Here is a 22,091-nt window from a genome sequence, read left to right as displayed (position 1 = left end):
TCACCCTGAGACCTCATTTGTTTTATTGGTAGCAAATACATTATTTTCCAAACATTATTTCTCGAGGTAACCTACAAATTTGAGTTAATTGTAGGTAGAATTCATCGTCAAAATAGAAATGCTACTTACTAACCTAAGTGCCTGCCTCTCCGAGGCACTTCTTGTGCGCTTCACACCAAATGCACTCCCATGCATGGGGGCACATTTGCCGCGACCCTAGGCGCACAGCTCGTGTGTATATCTCATGGTTACTAAATTCACAGTGAGGTCTGTCTAAGGGTTCGCGAACATTTTCCTTCCCTTCCCTTCCTTTCAACCATCCTAATAACTCCTGCTCCTTCTCGTCCTTCCCTCTATCCCCTCCCTTCTACCTCCCGGGCCCTTAGACCGCCTAGCTGCAGGCTGCCGAGTCTACAGTAATAGCAGTAGGGCCCACCAACTCATCATGGGGCTGTCGTGGTTGCTAAGCCGGGGGATCGCTTGTACACCATTAGCAGGATACTCCCAGTGATAACCACGGCAGTTCTCCATTGAATTCGCCAAAAAGTACTAGGTGAAAAGATGCTAAAATTAACAAAAGCATAGTTTGCTGAAGGTTGCTGCTGTGATAAGTAGAGTGTTTTTTTCACTGATTAATGAGATGATCACGTCGCTTGCACGATCGTAAGCGCCCCGAGAAACTGAAACCTCTATATATGTAATGACATCCAAAATTGTATAATAAGGCAGCACTGTGTTTATTATTCGAAGACATTAGATCGAAAAACAATAATGGTTGAATATTTTTGGTGCTCATCAAGGCGTTCATAATTAAGGAATGGTTTGCATTTGATTCAAAGAAAACTAAAGAGCATTTGTCCACACCGATTTACACTGATCGAGTGTATATTTTGCTCAGAACAAGAACAAGCAATATTTTGTTTGGTTCTAGTGTTCTGCTAGAACTGTCATGAGCTTGCAGGATCGGATGGATTCGTAGAGATTACATTTTCCCATGGAATTATTATGCACTACGTACGAGTTCAACTTACAACTATTAACAGAGAGCATTACAATACTACGGATACGGCTGCATTTATAAGTGACTGATAGTCCGCGAAGAGTTGCAGCTTCACCGTATAGGTTGTGGCAGATCACCAGAATTGCAAGTATTAATTAACTGCATTGACATGTTGCGATCGTCATGAAGTAAGTTAATTCTATTCCATATTATACAGACTTCGGTAAATACGTATACCTAATGATGAGCTACTTTTAGATTAGTTTTTTAATAGATGTAAGATGTTGGAGACCTCTATGGATTATCTTAAGCCACTACCAGTGGTATATGTAGCAAAGTGGAGCGTGCGCTTGTACTTATAACATGTTGCAGATTATAACTATGCCCCACTTCTTTTCAGAGGAACCCTTGTTAAGGCTGGAATTTCACCACGTAAAAGACTTCCCATCTATAATTGGTTGTATTTATTACACCCATATACAATAAAAATATGGTTTGTGATGCAGCCTAATATTATATAGAAAAGGATATTATTTCCTCAATGTTGTTGTTCATAAGATTTAAAGGTTTGTTGTAGGTGACTTGTGATGCTAATCTTCAGATCAGAGAGATTGTTAGATGGCAAAGCAGCACTCATAACTCCCGGATATTGCAACAAGAACTTTGGTGTGTGGAAACAGCATTTTCAATGTCTGTAACATGGCATATCTTAAATTTGGCAATGTGAAGACTACTGTTGTGGCTCTTGCAGTGTTGCACAACATTGCAATTGCTCAAAGAGAAATATATGCCACAGAACAATGTTTCCAATATTGAAGAGGTGTCAGAATCAATTATTATCATCATTGAACCAAAATCTAGATTAAAGTTGTTCACACTGAAAGGTAACTAATTATACAACATAATTAAAGTTAGTCTTTGTCATTTATTTTAATAAAATGTATATTTTTCTTTTATTAATATATATCAATTTTGATTTTTTTATTTCACTGGTGCTCATTGTCCATCTGAATAGCATGTTGCACTTCTACTGTTACAATTTATTCTGCAGATGTGGGACAAACCTGAAATTATGCAATGTATAAGAATTCAACATAATTTGAAATAAAAAAATGTTTATTCAAATATACAACAGTAGTATCCCACAGGATTATAGTATAAATTATAAATTACTTAATGATGATTTGTTAATACCTCCCTTATATTTTCAGGTGGAGGTGGATTACGAGTATAGTATACTAATGCATCATATGCATGCCTTAATCTGTGTACTTTACAAATTGTAAATCATATTTGATTATATGATGACTTGTCATAAGAGCCTTTTATATATATGCCTACATGATAAATAAAGGTTTTTATTTATTTTTATTTGTTATTTTAACTAATAAAGACCTCGAAAATGTTTTACTTATGACCTACCTAAAACAACAATGTCCTACATGATTATAGCATAAAATGGATACATACATATCTCCTTTATATTTTCTATTGGAAGTGGGTTCTGAGGAGGCACAATGAGCATGATCTAAAAAATAAAATTGATTTATTCCTTTTATATTTAATTGTGCTGTTTTAACTTTATTATTTGTGCTAAATGCCACCAGTGTACATAATCACTATTGTATATTATTCAAATATTTTATTTATATGAATATTTTAAGAGTGGCTATCATAGTGCGTATTGCAAGAGTAGCAATATTTCATTTCAGTTAGCACAGCTCCCCAAATGAATCTACGACATCTATATGAAATTGTAGTTCGTGTCGACATTCACGTTCAAGAATTCATATTCTTTTAGGGAGGGTTTTGGTTAGGGAGCGGGTTCATACCCGGTCCCTAATCAATTACTTCAACAAAATCTTGTAAAAAAAGCAATAGTTTTTTTTCTACGAAATAGCAACATTGTGCACATTTAAAGGCCTTTTTGTTATCGGAGGTTTACGAAACCATTATGAATAAGAAATTTTATCGAAGGCTCGATAAGCTTAGAGGACGTTTTAACTATTTGCGATTTATACCTTCGATAAGGGTTTTATTATGAATAAGACCTATAATTTTTACGTGGATATTACTTATATATGCTCGTTGGGTTACATTCTCTTTGGTGACGGTTAGACACCAAGAAGCCAAGGTTACTGTCGAATATTATTTTTGTTCCAGATTTTCGTTAGTTTTCGTTACTATTACCTAGTTGGTAATTACTATCCTCAGTTGTTATCATACAATGCTCTCGTATACTCGGACCATATATAGGTATTATATTTATTTTTGGTTGCTATCATAGAGTAAGGTGGAAGCAAAGGGTGGAAGTTTCCATATATATTATAAATTCTCTTTGGGTGAAAGTAAGGTTGCTATGCCAACGTATGTTGTCAACACACTATAAATCAATTTCTCAAAGTTAAAATTTTGCCCTTGGTTTTTAATTCGAACAAATGGTGCCTTTATTTTAAAATGACGGAGCAAATGAAGTTTATTGTGAAAGAAATAAATATCGCTCTTGGCAGAAATTATGATCTTATAAAATTTGATGCCCTTAGTGAGAAGCAGTTGCTGCAATTATTGGTGGATTTACTTGTATATTTCGGTGCTGGGGACAAGGTATGTTTGGTCAATATGTTAATCGTTTATAAGTATATCTTGAATAATAATGCACAACAGTCCATATAATAAATTACTGTAAACTTTTTTTTCACTCTTCCTGTCAGTGGTGTTAGCGAAAGCGCTTTTTCTCGCCTTAAAAAAAAAGTATTTAGCGGATTTAAATTTCTCCGAGTAACACAAAACTAATTTAGATGTACTTACCTACCTAACTAACTAAAGTTAGGTAAGTATTCATAATTGATGAATTAGATAGCATAGAGTAAGTAATATACTTAGATAGTATAAGAAGTTATTGCATGTAGAAAAGTCGCTCTCTTTAAAGCAATTGTGACTACGCCTTACAATACCGACGATCAAAGATGGCCGCCTTGTATTGAATCATGACATATCCCCATATCTCTAGGTATATCTGTTCTTAACAAATAGTCTCAAGAAACGATAATTTTAATGCCACTGGTTACTACTACTAACTACTGCTATATCGACATAAGTAGGCAAGTAAATAGGTATCTAATTATATATTCCACTTACCTCTTTTATAGATAGATGTTAGCGAAGATGATACAGAGACGATATCAGTACGTCTTTTGGAAATGTTGGGTAACGTCAAGTATCGGCCGCCGGCTAATGTCGAGCCGCCACGGTTTAGAGCGCAGCTTATTGCTGGAGATGCCAAGACGATACACCACGTGCTGCACTGGCTTCTGACCAATAAAGACCAAGTTAAGAATACGGCATATCTCGCACGGTATGTGTTTATCAAATCGATAGTTTTAAGATGTTGCCAACAACATCAATTTTTTTTGGATTGAGGGTTAAGTAATTATTTCATATTCAGCAATCTTATCTACTGTAAATGCGGCTAATATGGTCGTCGTGGCGTTATAAAATCGTAGAAAAACGCTGTGGAATGAATAAGTAGTTAATATTTAGTCTTTCAAATATTATTAAATGTTAAGTATTAAGTAGTTTCTTAATAAATATTAATAACTTTGCAAAAACGGGTGTTATAATATTTCAAATGATTTTCTATCAAAAAAACTTATTATGCGGATATTATCTTTGCCACGAATGAGTTTCAAAGCAATAAGTTAAATAAATTACTTGGATTTGGTGAGGGTTCGGATGGAATCAGGAAGTTTCGTACGTGACGAGACCTTTTACGTGGTGTTGAATCTCCTTTCGCTGTAATCCGGACGCTGAGTCCCTTTTACTTATTGAAGAGTAGGCAGTACATACTTATTCCGCTCTACCGACTCCCCGAAAGTGTCGGTACTTTATACGCACAAAAGCGCTGAATGAGAAGAATAAATTTATTTGTTTACAAAAAAGAACTATTATATAAATATTTATTAAGTAGAGATTTTATACATAAGTTAGTGTTATATATGATGAAGAACAAAAAAATGAAAAATAAAGAAATATGAATACAATTTATTTATGTTTTTTTTCTATCGGAGCACTGTAGTGAATTCGAACGTAAGTGCACAGATACCTATCAAGTGTACCAAGAAAAATCCTTCCATAAATCATACGTCGCTCAATATGATAGTTAAGAGAAAATAAATGTGTGGGCAGACGTTTCCGCAGTTTATTATTCACTCGGCTGAAGAAAAAACTAATAAATTTCTTAATCAGAACCGATGAATAGGATCACAAAAATGGTTTCGTAAGCCAATACCTATATTAAGTCATTTCATTATGGAAAGGTGGGGTGGCTTAAGATTACACAACACTTCACGAGTGTAGAGGCTTTCTCGCTCTGTAGGTCCTAGGCGGAAAACAGTTTCAGATTCTTGATGACGTATGCATAATTTATAAAATGGTTAAGTGGCGCTGCTATCCGTCCAAGGCCTGAATTACTCAGTTGGGGATACCGTTCCCGAGATGTGAATTACATTCTGTGCCTTGTCGAGGTGGCGGTCTTCATGCACAGTAAAGCTGACCATGCGTAAAATCCCTACGAGCCTACATCTGGGAGATGTGGTGGATTACAGAATTAGCTACCTAATGTGTAATAAACTAAATATAGAAATAAATAAGTATATAAATTTTACGTTTAATTTCACGTACAAGTACGTGTACCTACTTGTTATGTATGGGACATCCTGGTAACCATACTAATCTTTTTAGGTACCTAAAATTACCAGATATTCCCACAGACGTGGCTCGGAATAATACGATTCAAGATTTACTCGATTTATACCAGAATCTTATTGAAGAGTTTAAGGAAGTTCATAAAAAAACAAGACTGTTGCAGAAAGAGAACGCTTCTGAAATTATAAACGATATAAAGGAAATGGCCGTAGAGAGAGATATAGGTGAGTTTTAAGAAAAAATATAATTGAGTTATTGTATAAGTTTTGTAGACTGTTACTATTTTATTATATATTTTTAAATTTATAATTTTTAAAAAATAATCACTTTTAACATATAGTAAGCTTTAAAAAACACACACATATTTGTTTACAATGCTATAATCTGAATCAGTCATCGAGCATTAGTCGACGCAAAGAACACATAATATCCAATAGCAATATTAAACACAAACATGAATAGAGTAACTTTAACGTCTATTAACATAAATTGATATTTAACTAAGTAGTATTTTTATAAATCAAAAATACAGTTTTAAAATTCATATAAATAAATAAATTGGTACTTCAACTGAAAAGCGAAGTGTTAATTAAGTACTAATTAATTAACACATCTGGGTCATAATAATAATATACCTAGTTTGTTAACCTGGCAACGGTATACTGACGGTATAACGACATCCACTGGCGCGTCCAGTGGATGTCAAATATTCAATTGATTACACAATGAAATTACGACCCATTTCATGATATTGCTGGATGCGTAATTGCCATGTTAATATAAATGTAAACACGACGACTCGTGAAACAAGCTTCATTACCACTGAAAAGAGCACACAGATCGTAAAATAAAATATTTGCCAACTCAGTCAGTCAATTTGTACGTATTATAAGTGCAAAATACTGACTTTGAGACTTTTTTTAGTTATGGTATTAAAACTTTACAAAAACTTTAATCTCAGAAGTACAGCTCGTTAGATTTTTTTAAAATATGCAATGAGGATAGCGTGATAGTTTTAAACTACCTATGAAAATAGTGCGATACGGGACTAAAACGCCAAATAATAATAAAATTCCATTTTATTTAAATTGGTATGATATTTATGTCGAATTATAAAACCCGTGATATAAACTTGTTTACTATTTTTCTAATATAGATACATATCATGTTTATAATGTTACAGTAATTAAAAGACTAGAAAATGTTCAGGTGAATCTCGTTGATGTAAGTAATAAAGATGATTTGTTGAATGTGAGCAAATCATTAAGACTTCAGCAAGAAAAAGCGAAGGAATTAGAACATCAGGTATTTATTTAAACTCTACAGGCAAAAAGAGTTACTTAAATTTAATCCCTTGTGTTTTATAATATTTTATTTTATTGTATCACAGTACGACACTCAACAATCGCAATTAAAATTAGCATCGGACCAATTGAAAAGATATTTGAACGTCATTCATGGCCAGAGTGCCGCGCCGAAAACTGTTAATGATGTCATTAAACATTTACAAGAAGAAATTCAGGTATGTCATGATTTAAATTACTGAAAATAATTAGTGTAACAATGCTCACCGAAGTATGACAATATAAATTAAAAACTTTTGCATATTAAAAAAGGATATATTTATTTGTAACTTTTATAAATTGCGTGTAAATTTGTATAATTTTTTCAGTTAAATTGTTATTTAGTAAAGGAAAAATTACCTCAGGAAACCGCACATCTACAGAAAGAATTGAATATAATGCAATCAATTACTGCTGAACAACATCCAACTCGGTCTGATTTGCTTATGCTACAAGATAAGGTACTTAGAATAATTAATTTATGCTATGGTAATGCATGTAACACCGTAAGACAAGCTTGACGATGACTCAGCCTGTCTCGGTAGGTGTAGTTTATGTATCATTAGTACCTATTTAATAATGTTCTAATTTAAATCTTTTTAACGTAAAAAGTAGATAGGTGTTATTAAATCTAGTGCATGGGTTTCTCTCCAGTAACAAAAATCTATAAAAACTCTTATCTAACAGTTTTGCTTTACTTAATAATATTTAGATAGCAGTTGTGAATGGCGAAATGGAACAGCTTGTACAACGCAAACTTGCCGCAAAAGGACCGCAAGAAGATAAGTTGGCACCCTTCCGACAGCAAGCCGCAGTTATTAGACGTAATAAGGAGGCGAGCGCTGCACGTGTCCATGAGCTCGCTTCCAGTCTTAAAGACTACGAGGCGACCTTAGCAGATTTACAATCTCAGGTATGTGAATTGCTAGGAAATAATTCATACATAATTTACTACACTATACCTAGATACACTATACATTATAGAAAAATAATCTTTTAAAGTTTTAAATGATATTTAAAATCAATTTAGGTAAAATACTCACTTTTAAAATATCTAATTTATTTCACAAAAGAGGAACATGGAACATTTAAAATACATGAAAGCTACTGCACAAATTACGAAGAAAAGTACCTAGATATTTCATGAATATCGCATTTGGTGTTGACTGATGAGTAATCGACGATTACAGTTCCGTGAACTTTGGCATTCAAGAATTGTTTTGCCCTTATTGTACACTGAAATGAAATTATAGTCTCAATAATGCCATTGAAAATGCAAATAGAGCTTTCGCGTATTTTCCGAATACAACTCTCGCATACGTAATGCAATTGGTGTAAAGATCATTGTTAGCGAAAAGGTCAAACTTTCATTTCTTGAACAGCGCACTAAAAATAGAAAATCGTTTCCTTTTTTTGGTGGAATGACAGTGAGTGGCGGCAGAATTTGACCGAAATCGATGTCTGGCCTGTTGTCGATAATGTTTTGGGACACGTCACACAGATCAGATAAAAAGAAATATTTTTCTCCTTTCAAATAATCACTTATGATGTTCGAACTTCGGCCGATGTCGAGACGATTATTATTTCTTTAGAGAATTCTTACAACAAATACTACTTGTTCTCGATTGTATTAAACTTAATATCATTTTTATAATAGGCAGGTAGGTTATTAAATTCGTTAATTCTTTTTTGCTATCGATGGAACTACCTGTATAAACTGTGAATCAATTTTGATTTACTAGGTTAAACAGCTTCTGGGCGATACTGTTCTCAGAGGAGAAGAATTGAAAAAATATGTAAATTCATTGCGCACTAAGAGCGCCGTCTATAAAAGGCAAAAAGCCAACCTAACAAGTTTTAAGGTAATATGCTTATTGATATTAGCGAATAACTAATTTACATAAATTTTATTTTCTGAATATAAAGAGAGATTTTATTTCGCTATTTTTTACAGACTGAGGCCGGTATTTTAGCAAGGACGATACAAATCATCAGCACTGCGGATCCGACCGTCGAAATGGCGTTAGTTAATCATAAAAAAATGAAAATAGAAGACGCTGATATTTTGGAAAACGATAAAGATAAATCTATAGATTTGTCGAAAAAGTCTCTTCATGATTTATCTCAGGTATTTATCTTGTTATATCTTGTTCTTTATATATCTTGTTTAATCTATGTTTACTTATCCATTTCTCAGGAGTAGGGATAATGTGTTGAATACTTTTTACGGATGGAAAATGTAGTTTTGTGTTAAATATTTCAATACGTAACAGTGCTTTTACATAGCATATTTTAGGTGCTTGTTGCTTATTTGTCTTATATATTCGATAAAGATCTAATCGCAGAAATTTTAACTTTCTACTGAATAGGTCTTTTTAAAAATATAGTGCCATAGAATAATCTATGCTGTCTGTTTGATATCTCGGAGTCCCTGGTTGGTTAAGGGTGGTAACTGCGGTCCCGTCGCCATTTTACAATACGCGTGGAACAGATATTAAAATGTCTATGTTTGTATGGTATTACATAGACCGTAACAGTTTTTTTCTCCCTCCTTTAGAACGTAAGGTGGAATTTTGCTTCAGGTAGTTCTCGTAGAGGTATGTTTGTAAAATAGTTTTATTGTTTTTAGTTAGTAGCGCAAACAGCGCAAAAACTATCTGAAGTCCGTCAAGATATACAACCACTAGCGGATAAAATTCAGCCCGTAAAGAAAGAGTTCCAAGCCATTCAACAACAATATGACCAAAAGAAAAGAGCTTACGAAGCCACATCGATCAATATAGCATCACAAATGGAACCTCTCAAAAACCAAGTGAAAGCTTTGACTGACCAGTTGAATAATAAAGAGACCGAATGGAAAAACTTGAGACAAGAAATAACAAAAGCTGAAAGTTTTCAAGAAGTCGTAATGTTTGAAATGAAAAATTCAATGCAGTCCCCAAGGAAACCTTCCAAAATGGAGGCATTAAAGAAGAAAGTTGCCGACTTTGAGCAAATTGTCAAGCGTTTGGAGGAGGTAAAAAATAATTTTGTATAATAATTTCATGTATGCAATCAGCTACGTTTCATTTAATTTCATGTAAATATCCCAGTTAAACAGCCCAAATAATATGAACCGGGAAGTGGTAACTCTACAAGTTCTTGTGTTCCCAAACTACTTAATTCACCGATTTTCATCGAGCTTTAATTTTAACATTTCATCGCCTATCGGCATAAGAAGTAAACAAAGGTCGAACGGTTTCCAGTGAGGAGCATTTTGATTTGATCGACGAGTCAAGCTCTATCGTGAAAGTGATTCTATTTTTGGTACTTAATGTAGCCTAAATTATTCAGCTAATTTGCGTATCAATTGATACTGAAAAATATTAAAACGTATTTTAATAAAAACGTGTTTGAGTAAAGTCAAGTAAAGTAAAAGTAAAGGGCATAGATAGACAACCATTTTTTCTGTTTAATGTTTCTATGTAATTTATTTACGTAGCGTCTAAAGGGTTCTTGACGCCTACAATGAGGGTAAATAATGTCTTGTGTGTTATATAAAGGAACAAAAAGCCATCAGTTCCCGCCAAGGAGCAGTGGAAGAACAGACTCGCCTCTGGGAGAATACTCTTCAACTGCTCCGGTGCAAGATGCGAGCGCGCACCGAGCCCGCTGCAAGACAGGGCCGCATGCATATCACCCAACATTCACAAATGCTCACACTTACTTAAAGCTTTCGTATTATGGCACTCTAGTTCTACTATGCATGTAATAAAAGCATTATAACACTAATAAACTTTTACTATAAAAAGATACCAGAGTCCTGATTTACTATGGAGCACCACACACGCTATTTTGACAGTTCATAACAAACATGTAAAGCATCTCATCCAGTTTATACATACAATAAAAATTGGCATACAGAAAACCATTTCACACTTACTACATGACGATAGCGTAAAAGGGCCTTTATACTGTCATAGACGCTAACTGGTGTTTCATATGTAAGAGCCGAGCTGGGAATTCACATTTGTCTCCAAGCTACATTGGAACACGGTCATGTTATAGTTTACATTTAGGGAAGTCGCCTACGGTAACCTTTTGCAGCGATGCAATCGAAAAACGGCCACGATAGAGTCGCAATGCTGTTGCTGGCAGTCCACCTTCGTCCACGATACTGTATCGGTGCAATCGCGATGCCGACGCGCTTTAGTAGTTGTACAGATGCGATGCAAACGCGTAAACCCCGACACAATATATTGCATAATATATAAAAATAACGCGTTATTAGGGTTAAAATATTACCAAATATTTATAATATACTTAAAGAATAAACACATTTTATTTTATAATTTTTAATAGCAGGTATACTAGATTGCAAATCAAGCGGATCACTGAAAGAAGGAAAAGAGATGATCTTTAAACTTCTGCATAGATACTCCTAAATTATATTTAAGAACCACCTAGATCATGATCATCCTCATCAAAATCGGTCCATTCATTTGAGATCTACGATGCCGCAGACAGACACATACTATATTTGAAACTTATAACCCCCTCTTTTTCCGTCGGGGATTATATAAATAATACGTTGTAAATAATGTGAACAAAATAAAAGCGGTAAAAGCAGAAAAAATAGTTTTATTTTAATGTGTAATATTTTTATAAACTTATGAAACTACTACGTCTGAAGGACATTGTAATTTGTAGCTATTGTATTTACTGGTCAATATGAGACTTAACATCTGATGTCTCAGGTTGATAACTACAACGCATTGCTATGCAGTGGTTGGTAGTTGCGGCTTGCTAGTTTTGTTAGTAGAGTTATGTTACACGCTGCTACTCTCGCTGATGACATTGGGCGTTTCTGGAAATATTCGGCTGCGCAGACAGCCTGGCAGAAGAGAAGATATGTTACATCGCATCTCAAAGAGCATTACAATACTACGAAAACTGCAACTATTTTATTATTACCTCTGGTATTTAAAAATTGTCTAAAATTTAATTCTGTGTTCATTGCGAATATAATTTTTAATACGGTAAAAAGAGAATTTTACAGGTATTTCTAATGTTATGTGTAATAATTATAATTTTATTGCTGGGTTGAGGTGGCTTCGGGCTTGGCGAGGATTAGGCTTGCTAGGTTAGAGCATATTTGATGAGTACAGACCATGTTCTTTAAGCATAGGGTTGGCCGATTTCTTATATGTGGTGTTAATTACTTGAACACCGTACTGAAAGTAGGCGATTATGGAATGGAAAAGATCTAAGGCTGGTATTCTAAACAACTATGTGTGGCAGCGGCCCGATATCGGCTGATGGATGGGATGATCGATGGATATATTTATTAAATTTATGCTGGGAGTAATTTAGCTAAATGTTTAGCGTCACTTATGAACCGCAAAGTTCCGTAGTCGATCCCAAGAGGTTCGGTTACGTGAATTTTTATTACGAAATATTTTTTATGAAAAAAATAAATAATACGAAAGTATAAATCCAGAGACTAAAAATTGCCGTCTCATCTCCACCATTTAATACCATCTCCACACTTTCCATGTGATGTGTGAGTCAGGCAGATAGAGTTACGAGCAAAGTCAATAAAAAATAATTAACATAAGAATATTATTCCAACATTGCTGCCTCTTTAGTAGAACTTAATTTAAAAGCGTGCCATTTGTGACACGTCGACGGGAAGTCAATATAGGTGCACCTCATGCTAGTCCATTTCGATATGTAAAATAACCACCTTCTGGTGCCCCTTTTAGCATACTTATTACTTATGTGATATAGAATAGGTATCGAAGGCGGAGATATGTTGGGTATGTCAATATTTGATGTAGAAATCTGGGGCCGAATTTGAAATGCGTGCGGTGTTATGGATCAAGTATCTCATGAATTTGAGTATGTTTAACGTTGGGCATGCTAATTTACTATCCAAATATTTTGATAATCCACCAATATAGACTAAACGCCCCTGAAAAATGTGAATTATTTTGTAGGGTTTGTTGGGCATCGGACCCACAGATATTAACTGACTTTACATTGATATCGAATGGTGATCATACCTATGCGTAATAAGTATGTTTTTCCATATACTATGCTGCAAAACTACCATTGTAAATGTATGTAAAAAAATGTTAATAAAAAAATTTACTTATTTCTTACTCCGAGTCGGGATTATGTGTGTAAATCTGTGTTTATTCTTTCTATCTACTAATTACTATTTATAATTTTTATTTTCAATTTCTCTAAAGAAGATTCTAAATTAATTTGGCTGAGTGTTTATTTTACTTATATTCTATTTTATGGTACATACATATTTTCTGCAAAGCCTTCAAACTTATAATTGAAAATTTCGCGCTAAAGTATACACTTAATACTTATGGAGAAACATAAACAAGAAATCCCAGACGTGTGGGATCGACGTCTTGTTTTTGTAAACTTGTATGAATTTGTAAGGCAGATATTTGTTTATGTTAATTTTGTGAATATGTACCACTGAATCATTATAGTTATTAATTGTCTTTTTAATCGAATATAAAGTATACATACATTATTCATTGTCACGTAGGCATTGAAGTGAGTTCGTCGTTAAAAGGGCTTTATCGCCGATCCACACCGCCACACTTTCCATACTAATGGCATAAATGTGACAGAAAATCCTATTTGACTGTCCATCTGCTAGCGGTGGTTAAGGTGCTGCATTGATTTTGATCGAATTTTATATTGAACTTCATCAGTGGACAAACATATGTATGGTTGGTTATATGTATATCTGTCGAAATCCAGTGTGATATGCCTTGTATTTGGATTAAACTTTTGTGTTCTCTAAACAATGTGCTTGTCATTGTCCTGAACTTGTGATAAAGTGACAGACGTAGTAATGGATAGCTATGGCTGCATGATTTACTACGGTATTCCTAAACAATGAAAAGTACGTAGTCAACGTCCGAATGAATATTTTACTCGACTTCCATCGTTGGTTTAGTAATTTACACATTTTATTTAATCAAGACTTAATCTTGTCACACTGCCGCCAAAAGCCAGATGGTTTAATGTATGATAATGTCATGCCATTGGTATTAACATATTTGATTCGTAATCTGGAAACATAAGGGTGATAGGGTAAGAATTAATCATGTCTTAAATAATACATAATTTCTTAGAACACCAATACCTTCATCCATTAAACTTGTGCATTACAAATAACTAAATAAATTTAGATATTCTTTTCCTAATAAAAATAGTACGTATTTTAAAAGAATTTAATTTATTTTTGTTAATATTTGGATTACTTTAATGTTCATGTAATATTTACATAACATTGTTTGACGATACTAATCGCCCACTGACATGTCACATGGTTATTAGATCTAGAAATAATATTCACACTAGTCTGTGTACAAGTCACATGCTGGTATGCGAACAGGAAGAGGGGAGGTCGTATGGGGGAGGGGGACAGCAGGGGAGTATGCCATTGACAGCCTCATACAAACGCTGCTTGTGTCGCGTTTTCCTCCGTAGTTTGCATATCGCAAGATGTGATAACCAATTGTAATGTCATTATAAGAAAATATGAGTTCGTAGCCTTAGGAGGTACTTTCCATCAAATTCTATAATATCGATTTAGGCCATGGCCGACAAATATTTTTTTTGGTTTTCAAGTCTTACTTTACGTTTACTGGATTAGTTCTCTCGCGTCACGTTGGATTCTGAAAAAATGTTAATAGGATAAGTATCTTATTCTATTGTCAAAAATATTTCGTCTTATAAAATTAATTCAATAGACATTCATTCTCCCATCGGAGATAGTATGATAAGGGCAAAATAAAGAGGGCTCGTTTCTAAAGGCCGCTGCGATAAAGATTTGTATCAAATTTTAATTAAGTCTTCTCTTTCGAATATGGCGATATACTTAATACATCAGAAGGAGCGTTAATTAGCTATTTGTTTGATCAAATACATAGCTATAATAAATTTAGAAGTAATATTTTGTAACATTCATTTCTTTGTTTAAAAGTATAATTCATTTTCAGGGGTCCAATTTTCTTGATTGTAATTTCATTATAGGCGAAGTCGGAATTCAATATTTTGTAACTTGTGTGGGTTTTGCTGTGTCATAATTTATGTAGAACACGAACCAATCCATTAGGAAATGGTTTCTCTTCTATTTGTATGAGTTATTGGCAATCAACGCGTGACACGTTCCGTAATTAATATCTTAATACTCAGGTGATTATTTATGAGGGCAGTTATTGATATGAAGGAACCTATAGGCGTTGTTACTTAGGCATTAGCTTCAAAATCTTGCTGGATATAATAAAGACAACAATAAAGTTGCCAGCTACTTTTATCTTAGTAAGGCATTATAGATGTACATTTTTATACGCAAACAAATACATTCAGTATAGGTAGTTATAAAACTCTGTACGCAACCTAACATTTATTCAAACATTGTCACAGTATTTGTAAACTCAGACAGATATTAATTATCATCATCTTATAGTGTAATTATACTGCCATTAGACCACTGAGGCGATATTGAGGGTTGAAAAATGATAATAATAACATTATTATGCGTTCTATTAATATTGTATCACGCGTAGAGATCTTTTATCGTGTACATTGGCGAAAGAAGTTACCGTTTCATTTTAACGTTCAAACTCATTACGGAGCTGTCAGCTGTCTAAAGTAGTTCAAGTTGGTCTCAACTTCGCTGTAATGACTGACAGCGGCGGCCCAAAGTTCAGTGGTTGATGGAGCCTACGCTTTGACAATTTACTGCTACGCCGAGCGTAGCGCTACGAACTCCGTCAATATCATGCCGTTGAATTAAACAAAAAGATGTATAAATGTGCGTGGCAAATAAATATCATAATATAAACAATTTACATGACAAATACATAAATAATTTTATTCATATAAAGTAATGTAATAAGACACTATGTAACATAAACATTAATACTCATCATCATCATCATCTCAGCCACAGGAAGTCCACTGCTGAACATAGGCCTCCCCCAAGGATATCCACGTCGATCTGTTGGAAGCGGCCTGCATCCAGCGACTTCCTTTTTTTTTTTTTTTGGTTTCGCGGAGAAAGTCCCTTATTACTACCGCCCAGCCTTCGTGGGGGGCGACTGAGCGGTTATGCTGGGGTAACCGTGCCTTACGGCCCGGCGTTGAGCCGCCCGGATTTGATGACGACCTTCGGGCGACCGCCGGGCCGAGTCCCTAACCCGAGTACAACTAACCTATGCACGGCCTACCAGCTAAAACTCCGCGGTGGCCCTCTTCGGCGCATTAGGGACGACTGCGGGCTTCCTCTGACGGAAGTGTCTAAGTATTCGTCCGCAGGCGCCCCTGCGCGGTGCCGCCTTGCGGCCCGTCTCCTAGGAGGGAGGGGGGGGGGCTCAGAAGCCCCCACGCACCGAAGGACGCCCTCGGCGTCTACGGCAGCATGAGGCCAACTACACACTGCCGTCCATCCCGGGGGTCAACCGAAAAATGTGCAAGGATGCACAAAAATGCACTAGGGCGGACAGCCCCCTGCTGCCCGCCGACGACCCCCTTCGTGGCCCCTATTAGTCGCCTCTTACGACAGGCAGGGGATACCGTGGTGGAATTCTTCAAACGCCCCCATTCCACAGGGCGGGTCCAGCGACTTCCTGTGACCCTAGCCAGGTCGTCCGTCCACCTTGAAGATTAATTGATTGTTGTCCATGTACATTAATACTAGCATGATAATTTCATTATAGATCCAAATCAATTATTTTCTAAATTATAATTACTTGCATTCATTTAACAGCGTACGTTTTTAGTATTGTATCCCTCTAAGTAGGTACTACCGCTTTGTCTAATATCTATAATTGTCGCCTAGCAACAATTTGCTAACATTTTTGTGCACATTATGTAGATGATGATGTGTATGTTTGGGTGGCAGATATTCTTACTGTTTATGTATAATCGTTGCCCATATCATCAGACCAGTGTGATTTAGTTAGGTTGAAAATCTGTTATATATTATCTATATTTAAAATAAAATTATTTAACTGATATAGGCCGACGCTCGCCAGGTTTCTTTTATTAAATTCGCTAGCAATCTGAAAGTATTTTTTAATATCAGTTCTGCGGCAATTATGACGTAAGCATTATGGAGAATCGCATTATCGCATTTTTTCTCTGCCGACTGCTGAGCAATCTCTTATTTGAGGAAAATATGTACGCACGTTCATTCGTTTTCTAATTATCGGTTACGAAAGAGGCTCGGGACCCACTCTATGTGGGTGTTATTTTATCAGATTTATGGCTGCGCGTAATTTAGGTGAAAAGAAATGAAAACAATCGCAGCTACCGAACTATGAGTGATTGATGTTGGACCAACTTCATGACAGGAGGTTTTCAATGGGAATATTATTGTTAGTATTAAAATATGAACGTGGTTTATAACATAGTTATTAATAAAGTAGATTACAATATTTTTTCATTATAATCATTGGTCTTTTACAGGCTATATACATAAGACTAACATGAGATTAAATGTAAATCAATTAAGAATAAGCAGATGTAAAATTTGTTGATTGCTTACTGTAGATTCGTTTCCGCAGTTTAATTTCAATAAGGCATAGGTTTAAGGAAGGAATCAAGACTTAATATAATTTAGCGCTGAAATATCATTAATTAATGATTACGTCTTTTAGTTAAATAAAAAATGATGTGCTAGTCAACAATTTTAAACTTTTTATATTTAAAATGAAAGTATGATAGATTTCGAGATATTGAATATTCTAAATGAACACTCAGATTAATGTCAAACATTAAATAGAGCTTACATTTGTTTAACTTTCATTTCAAGAGATCAAAAAAATTGTGTTTCAAAAGCGACGTAAAAGAAAAGTTGTTTATAGACAATGCAGAAGTTTGGAAATCGTCGAATACAAAGCGTGCCTTCAATTTCGTGGGTGCAAATATAAACATCCATATAAAAATTAATCAGAGCGTGACGGGACCGCATTGTAGGGTTCCTTTTTGATGCTACAAAAATATCAATTTAAAATCAGTTTATGTTTTTCTCCGAAGAATTGAATTTAAATAAACATGACACGTCGGCTGTAGCTGAAAGTTAAGAAGTTCTATACATTACTTCTAGGCCATGTATATTGCAGAAATAGCACTTAGCGTTTCATTGACACGAATCTAAAGCGGCTATTTGAAGTCGAATATTTTTCAAACATGCTAAGGATAATTAGAATAACTTACCTAAGCTTATCACGAAGTATGTAAGCGTAACAATAAAAGATAAAATAAATATATAATATATTAGCCGTATATATTTCGTAAAGTATTGACTCTTATGAACACAGAGGGCCGGAAAGACCAAAACGTAACACGGATGGATGGTCGTATGGTATAAATCATAACTGTAAGGGTTTCTTTCTTTTACGACAGATTTATATGAGTTGTATTAAACACCTTAAGCAACTTGTTTTTACGTATACACATAAATAAATATTATAATAAAACATAAATACTAAAAGATAAAAATAATATTAGTAAATATTTGTTTTGTCAAATCTCGGCACGAAATCTATATTTTATGTTGTACGTAATTGATTCTTATCTCGGAAAGTCATTAGTTTAAAGCAAAATGGATCAAATAACTGTTCGAACTTTGAAAAATCTATTGGTATATATCAGGCTCTACTGTAAACATTGCGAAGATGCTTTGGCGTGACTAGAATTTAATATCTACCTAGATCTATATATAATATGATGAGCCCGGTAAGGAGGCGGGTTTTGTATTAGCCACGCTTCACATCAAAAATGTACGACCATAAAATTAATAAAATGAAGCCTTAGTAACTAAGTTGTCTCGTTCATTTACAAATCTAAAAACTTGTGCGTATCTTGAATGATGCTAATATAAACGTCGGTTGTCAGTCCAAATTAATTCATATCATGAAATGTTTGACAAGCCTTCCCCGCGAGCACGATTATGATGATGGATATTATCGTTAACGAGACATTGCGTATTTCACGATCGCTTCCTGATTTCATAATAAACGTAAGATTTCTAAATATGAGGGTTGCGTGTGTGCTGCTATTATTTCCGCTTGAAGCCTCACCTTGCTTGATATGGGAAGGTCGATAAAGGAACTTACGAGTAAATTTGAGGCCGCGACCTTGCCATTCGTTCGTTATCGGCTTACGTTCAGAAGTATTTGCGAGTGCAAAATGCACAAGCTTGAATGTAATATTCAAGGCGTCACAATAAATTATGAAGAGTTTGATTTATGTACGGCAAATACGACTGTTTTTGAAAGTTGTACAGCACAAAGGAACTTGTTCAAACAAAATGGAAGAAAACAACCAAGACAATATATTAGTTTGATCGTAAAGAATGACCTGTTATCTCTGGAAGCCACGACGGTTCAACTTTGAAGATAATTAGAGAAGGCCACAAAAGAGGACCAAGCAGTGCCCCATCTCTTTGTGGTATTCATTGCAAACACTACCTGTAGATAAGATTATATTGAAATAACTAACAAAGGGAATTCAAGCAATTTTTTTAAGTACCATGATTCGTAAACATTCAAGAAAGTGAATTGACTTTGAACACACCAGTGTTAGTATTATCACTGTTTTGAATTCATTCAATAATAAGGATCAAAATAGTTTCTATGTTCCTACACTCGTTATAGGAACGTTGATTATCTTAATTGACTTATCTCAGTGGAATATTACTTGATTATTTTGGGCTAATATAAATAATATTTAACCTTCCATACTTTTGGAAGAATTTCGAACGGGTCGGGTTTATCGTAATATAAGTATATTTAACTATATCGGTATAATTACCAAATTGCATTGCCTCTCTTCGTAGTTTTGAAATACGATATTATGGTGTTACTTTTTCAATTCTTTCTTTTTGTTCAATATAATATTAAAAAAACTATGATTTATATAATTATGTTACTAACACTACGGACGCGACACAGTTGTGACTCTACTTCTATATTAGAATGCATGCATTTGCTCAACAAAAAGCTAGAAATGATCAAGATATTATTAAAAGATTTATTTTCAAAGTGCCGTCTAGATATTTATAAATGATTTTTCATCGTTTCATTAGAGTATTCTTAAACTTTATAAATAAAGCTCGATACTATTTTAAAATAGCCACATCCATTTTTATTTATATTGTGGATAGAAATAAAAAGGGATAAATTTACTTGGGTTCTTACTATGCGATAAATATTCATAGGTAACTGGATATAGAGAGGAATTACCTGGCACTATCTATTGTACGCGGTCCCTCATTTGCGCACTCAATTAACTGCAATTAGTGGCGGACGATTCACCATTAGCGCGCTTCTTTTGTTAGTCTTAGAATGACCACTAAATGTAAATTGTTATTTTTTACCCAGCTCACTGTAGGTTGGGCGGTTAGTTTTAGTTGACTGGGTTTTATTTTCAGTAAAAACGATTATTGAAGTTCCATAGTGTTTTTGAGTGTTTATAAACAGATGAGGCAGTTTACGTAATGTCGCATTACTTATTTTGTTACATAATAAATAGATTCTAGATAATATAAATATTATAGTAGCCATTAGCTTTAAGCTATTCTAATACTTATGAACTACATAATCCCTTACCTATGAGAAGTAATTTTCGAGATTATATGTAATTTTCATCAAAATTTAATATTTTGGAGTAATGTTAGAGAAGCGTGTTATGTTAAAAATACAAAATGATTTTTTTGCGGCGACATAAAAATGGAGACAGATCTTTAATATTCTCATACCAATAATATAAGTACGTACTCACTTACCAATCCACTACAAAATGAAGCCTTTCGAGAATGCACGGAGCTTTTTAAAGAATAGACGCAAAGGGCTTTCAGATATTTTTTTGAAGACGTAGTTCCACAGAGAGCACAGAAAGTATAAATGAATGTCTTTTTTAGAGTTGATACAGTTATTTTATATAATATTATAAACTAGCTTCCGCTCGCAGCTTCGCCCGCGTGGATTTCGGACTTCAAAAATGGAGCCGGTCGCGAACTTTCGAGAATGTTCGTTTTACGAAGCTACTCCCTAGGTGATTCGCTAGCCTCTAGGTACCAAGCAAGCCGCCTGCCTGTGCGTTCGCGATCTTATATAAGTATATACAAAAATAATCCTTATAGCATGATTCAGTATTCACGCATGATGGCCTATTATTAGCGTATTTCATGTATAACTTTGGTGTTTCTATACCAATTTCTATGATTTTTTTTTATGGAATATTTAATAATGTTAACTTTTTTAATTAGGGATGACTGAGAGTGTTATAAACGTAAGAATAGACAAATATAATGAGAAAGCTTCGAACTGCTAAGCTATCGGGAATTACACGTGTTATTGTGAGTCAAACATAAAAGATAGACATATGCTGTCGTGGGATATATTTTACATAATATTAAGGAGAACATATCCGTCATACATGATTTCTGTGTAGCTTTAACCATTAAGGTTGCACACGCGACGGAAGCTTAAAAATATGGAGTAACTTCTCCCGTTTTCCCAACATTTCCCTTTACTGCTCTGCTCCTATTAATTGTAGCGTGATGAAAAGTATACTATAACCAGCACAGGAGTATGACAAATTATTGTACCAAGTTTCGTTAAAATCCGTCGAGTAGTTTTTGTTTCTATAACGGTTATACAGACAGACAGACAGACAGACAAAAATTTTACTAATTGCATTTTTGGCATCAGTATCGATCCCCAATCACCCCATGATAGTTATTTTGGAAATATACTTCATGTACAGAATTGACCTCTCTACAGATTTATTATAAGTATAGAAGATAGAAGATATAGAAGATAGATAGATAGAAGATAGATTATTTTGGAAATATATTTCATGTACAGAATTGACCCCTCTACAGATTTATTATAAGTATAGATAATTGCATGTTAAGCAGAATATTTTTACAGCGGTATTTTTTTTTGTGGACGACAAAAAAAAAATTACCCACTCCTTACCTACTTTAAGTGCTATCCTATTTATTTATTCCGAAA

At 34.4% G+C, this 22,091-nt stretch overlaps 1 protein-coding gene across 1 annotated transcript; it reads left to right on the top strand.

The window, feature by feature from the left end:
- The first annotated feature begins 3,081 nt into the window (after window positions 1-3,081).
- LOC115443153 (intraflagellar transport protein 81 homolog) lies at window positions 3,082-11,650 on the top strand. The gene is made up of 11 exons (XM_030168436.2): window positions 3,082-3,604; window positions 4,150-4,355; window positions 5,741-5,928; window positions 6,888-7,009; window positions 7,095-7,226; window positions 7,377-7,508; window positions 7,760-7,960; window positions 8,790-8,909; window positions 9,002-9,175; window positions 9,677-10,063; window positions 10,590-11,650. The coding sequence occupies exons 1-11, from the start codon at window positions 3,458-3,460 to the stop codon at window positions 10,755-10,757; spliced, it is 1,977 nt and encodes a 658-aa protein (XP_030024296.1). The 5' UTR covers window positions 3,082-3,457; the 3' UTR covers window positions 10,758-11,650.
- The last annotated feature ends 10,441 nt before the right edge of the window (window positions 11,651-22,091 follow it).

Source organism: Manduca sexta, chromosome 17 (genome assembly GCF_014839805.1).
Source record: "Manduca sexta isolate Smith_Timp_Sample1 chromosome 17, JHU_Msex_v1.0, whole genome shotgun sequence".
In the NCBI taxonomy this organism is placed as follows: Eukaryota; Metazoa; Arthropoda; class Insecta; order Lepidoptera; family Sphingidae; genus Manduca; species Manduca sexta.
Note: the sequence above shows the minus strand (reverse complement) of the source record. Positions and strands in the feature narration are given on the sequence as shown.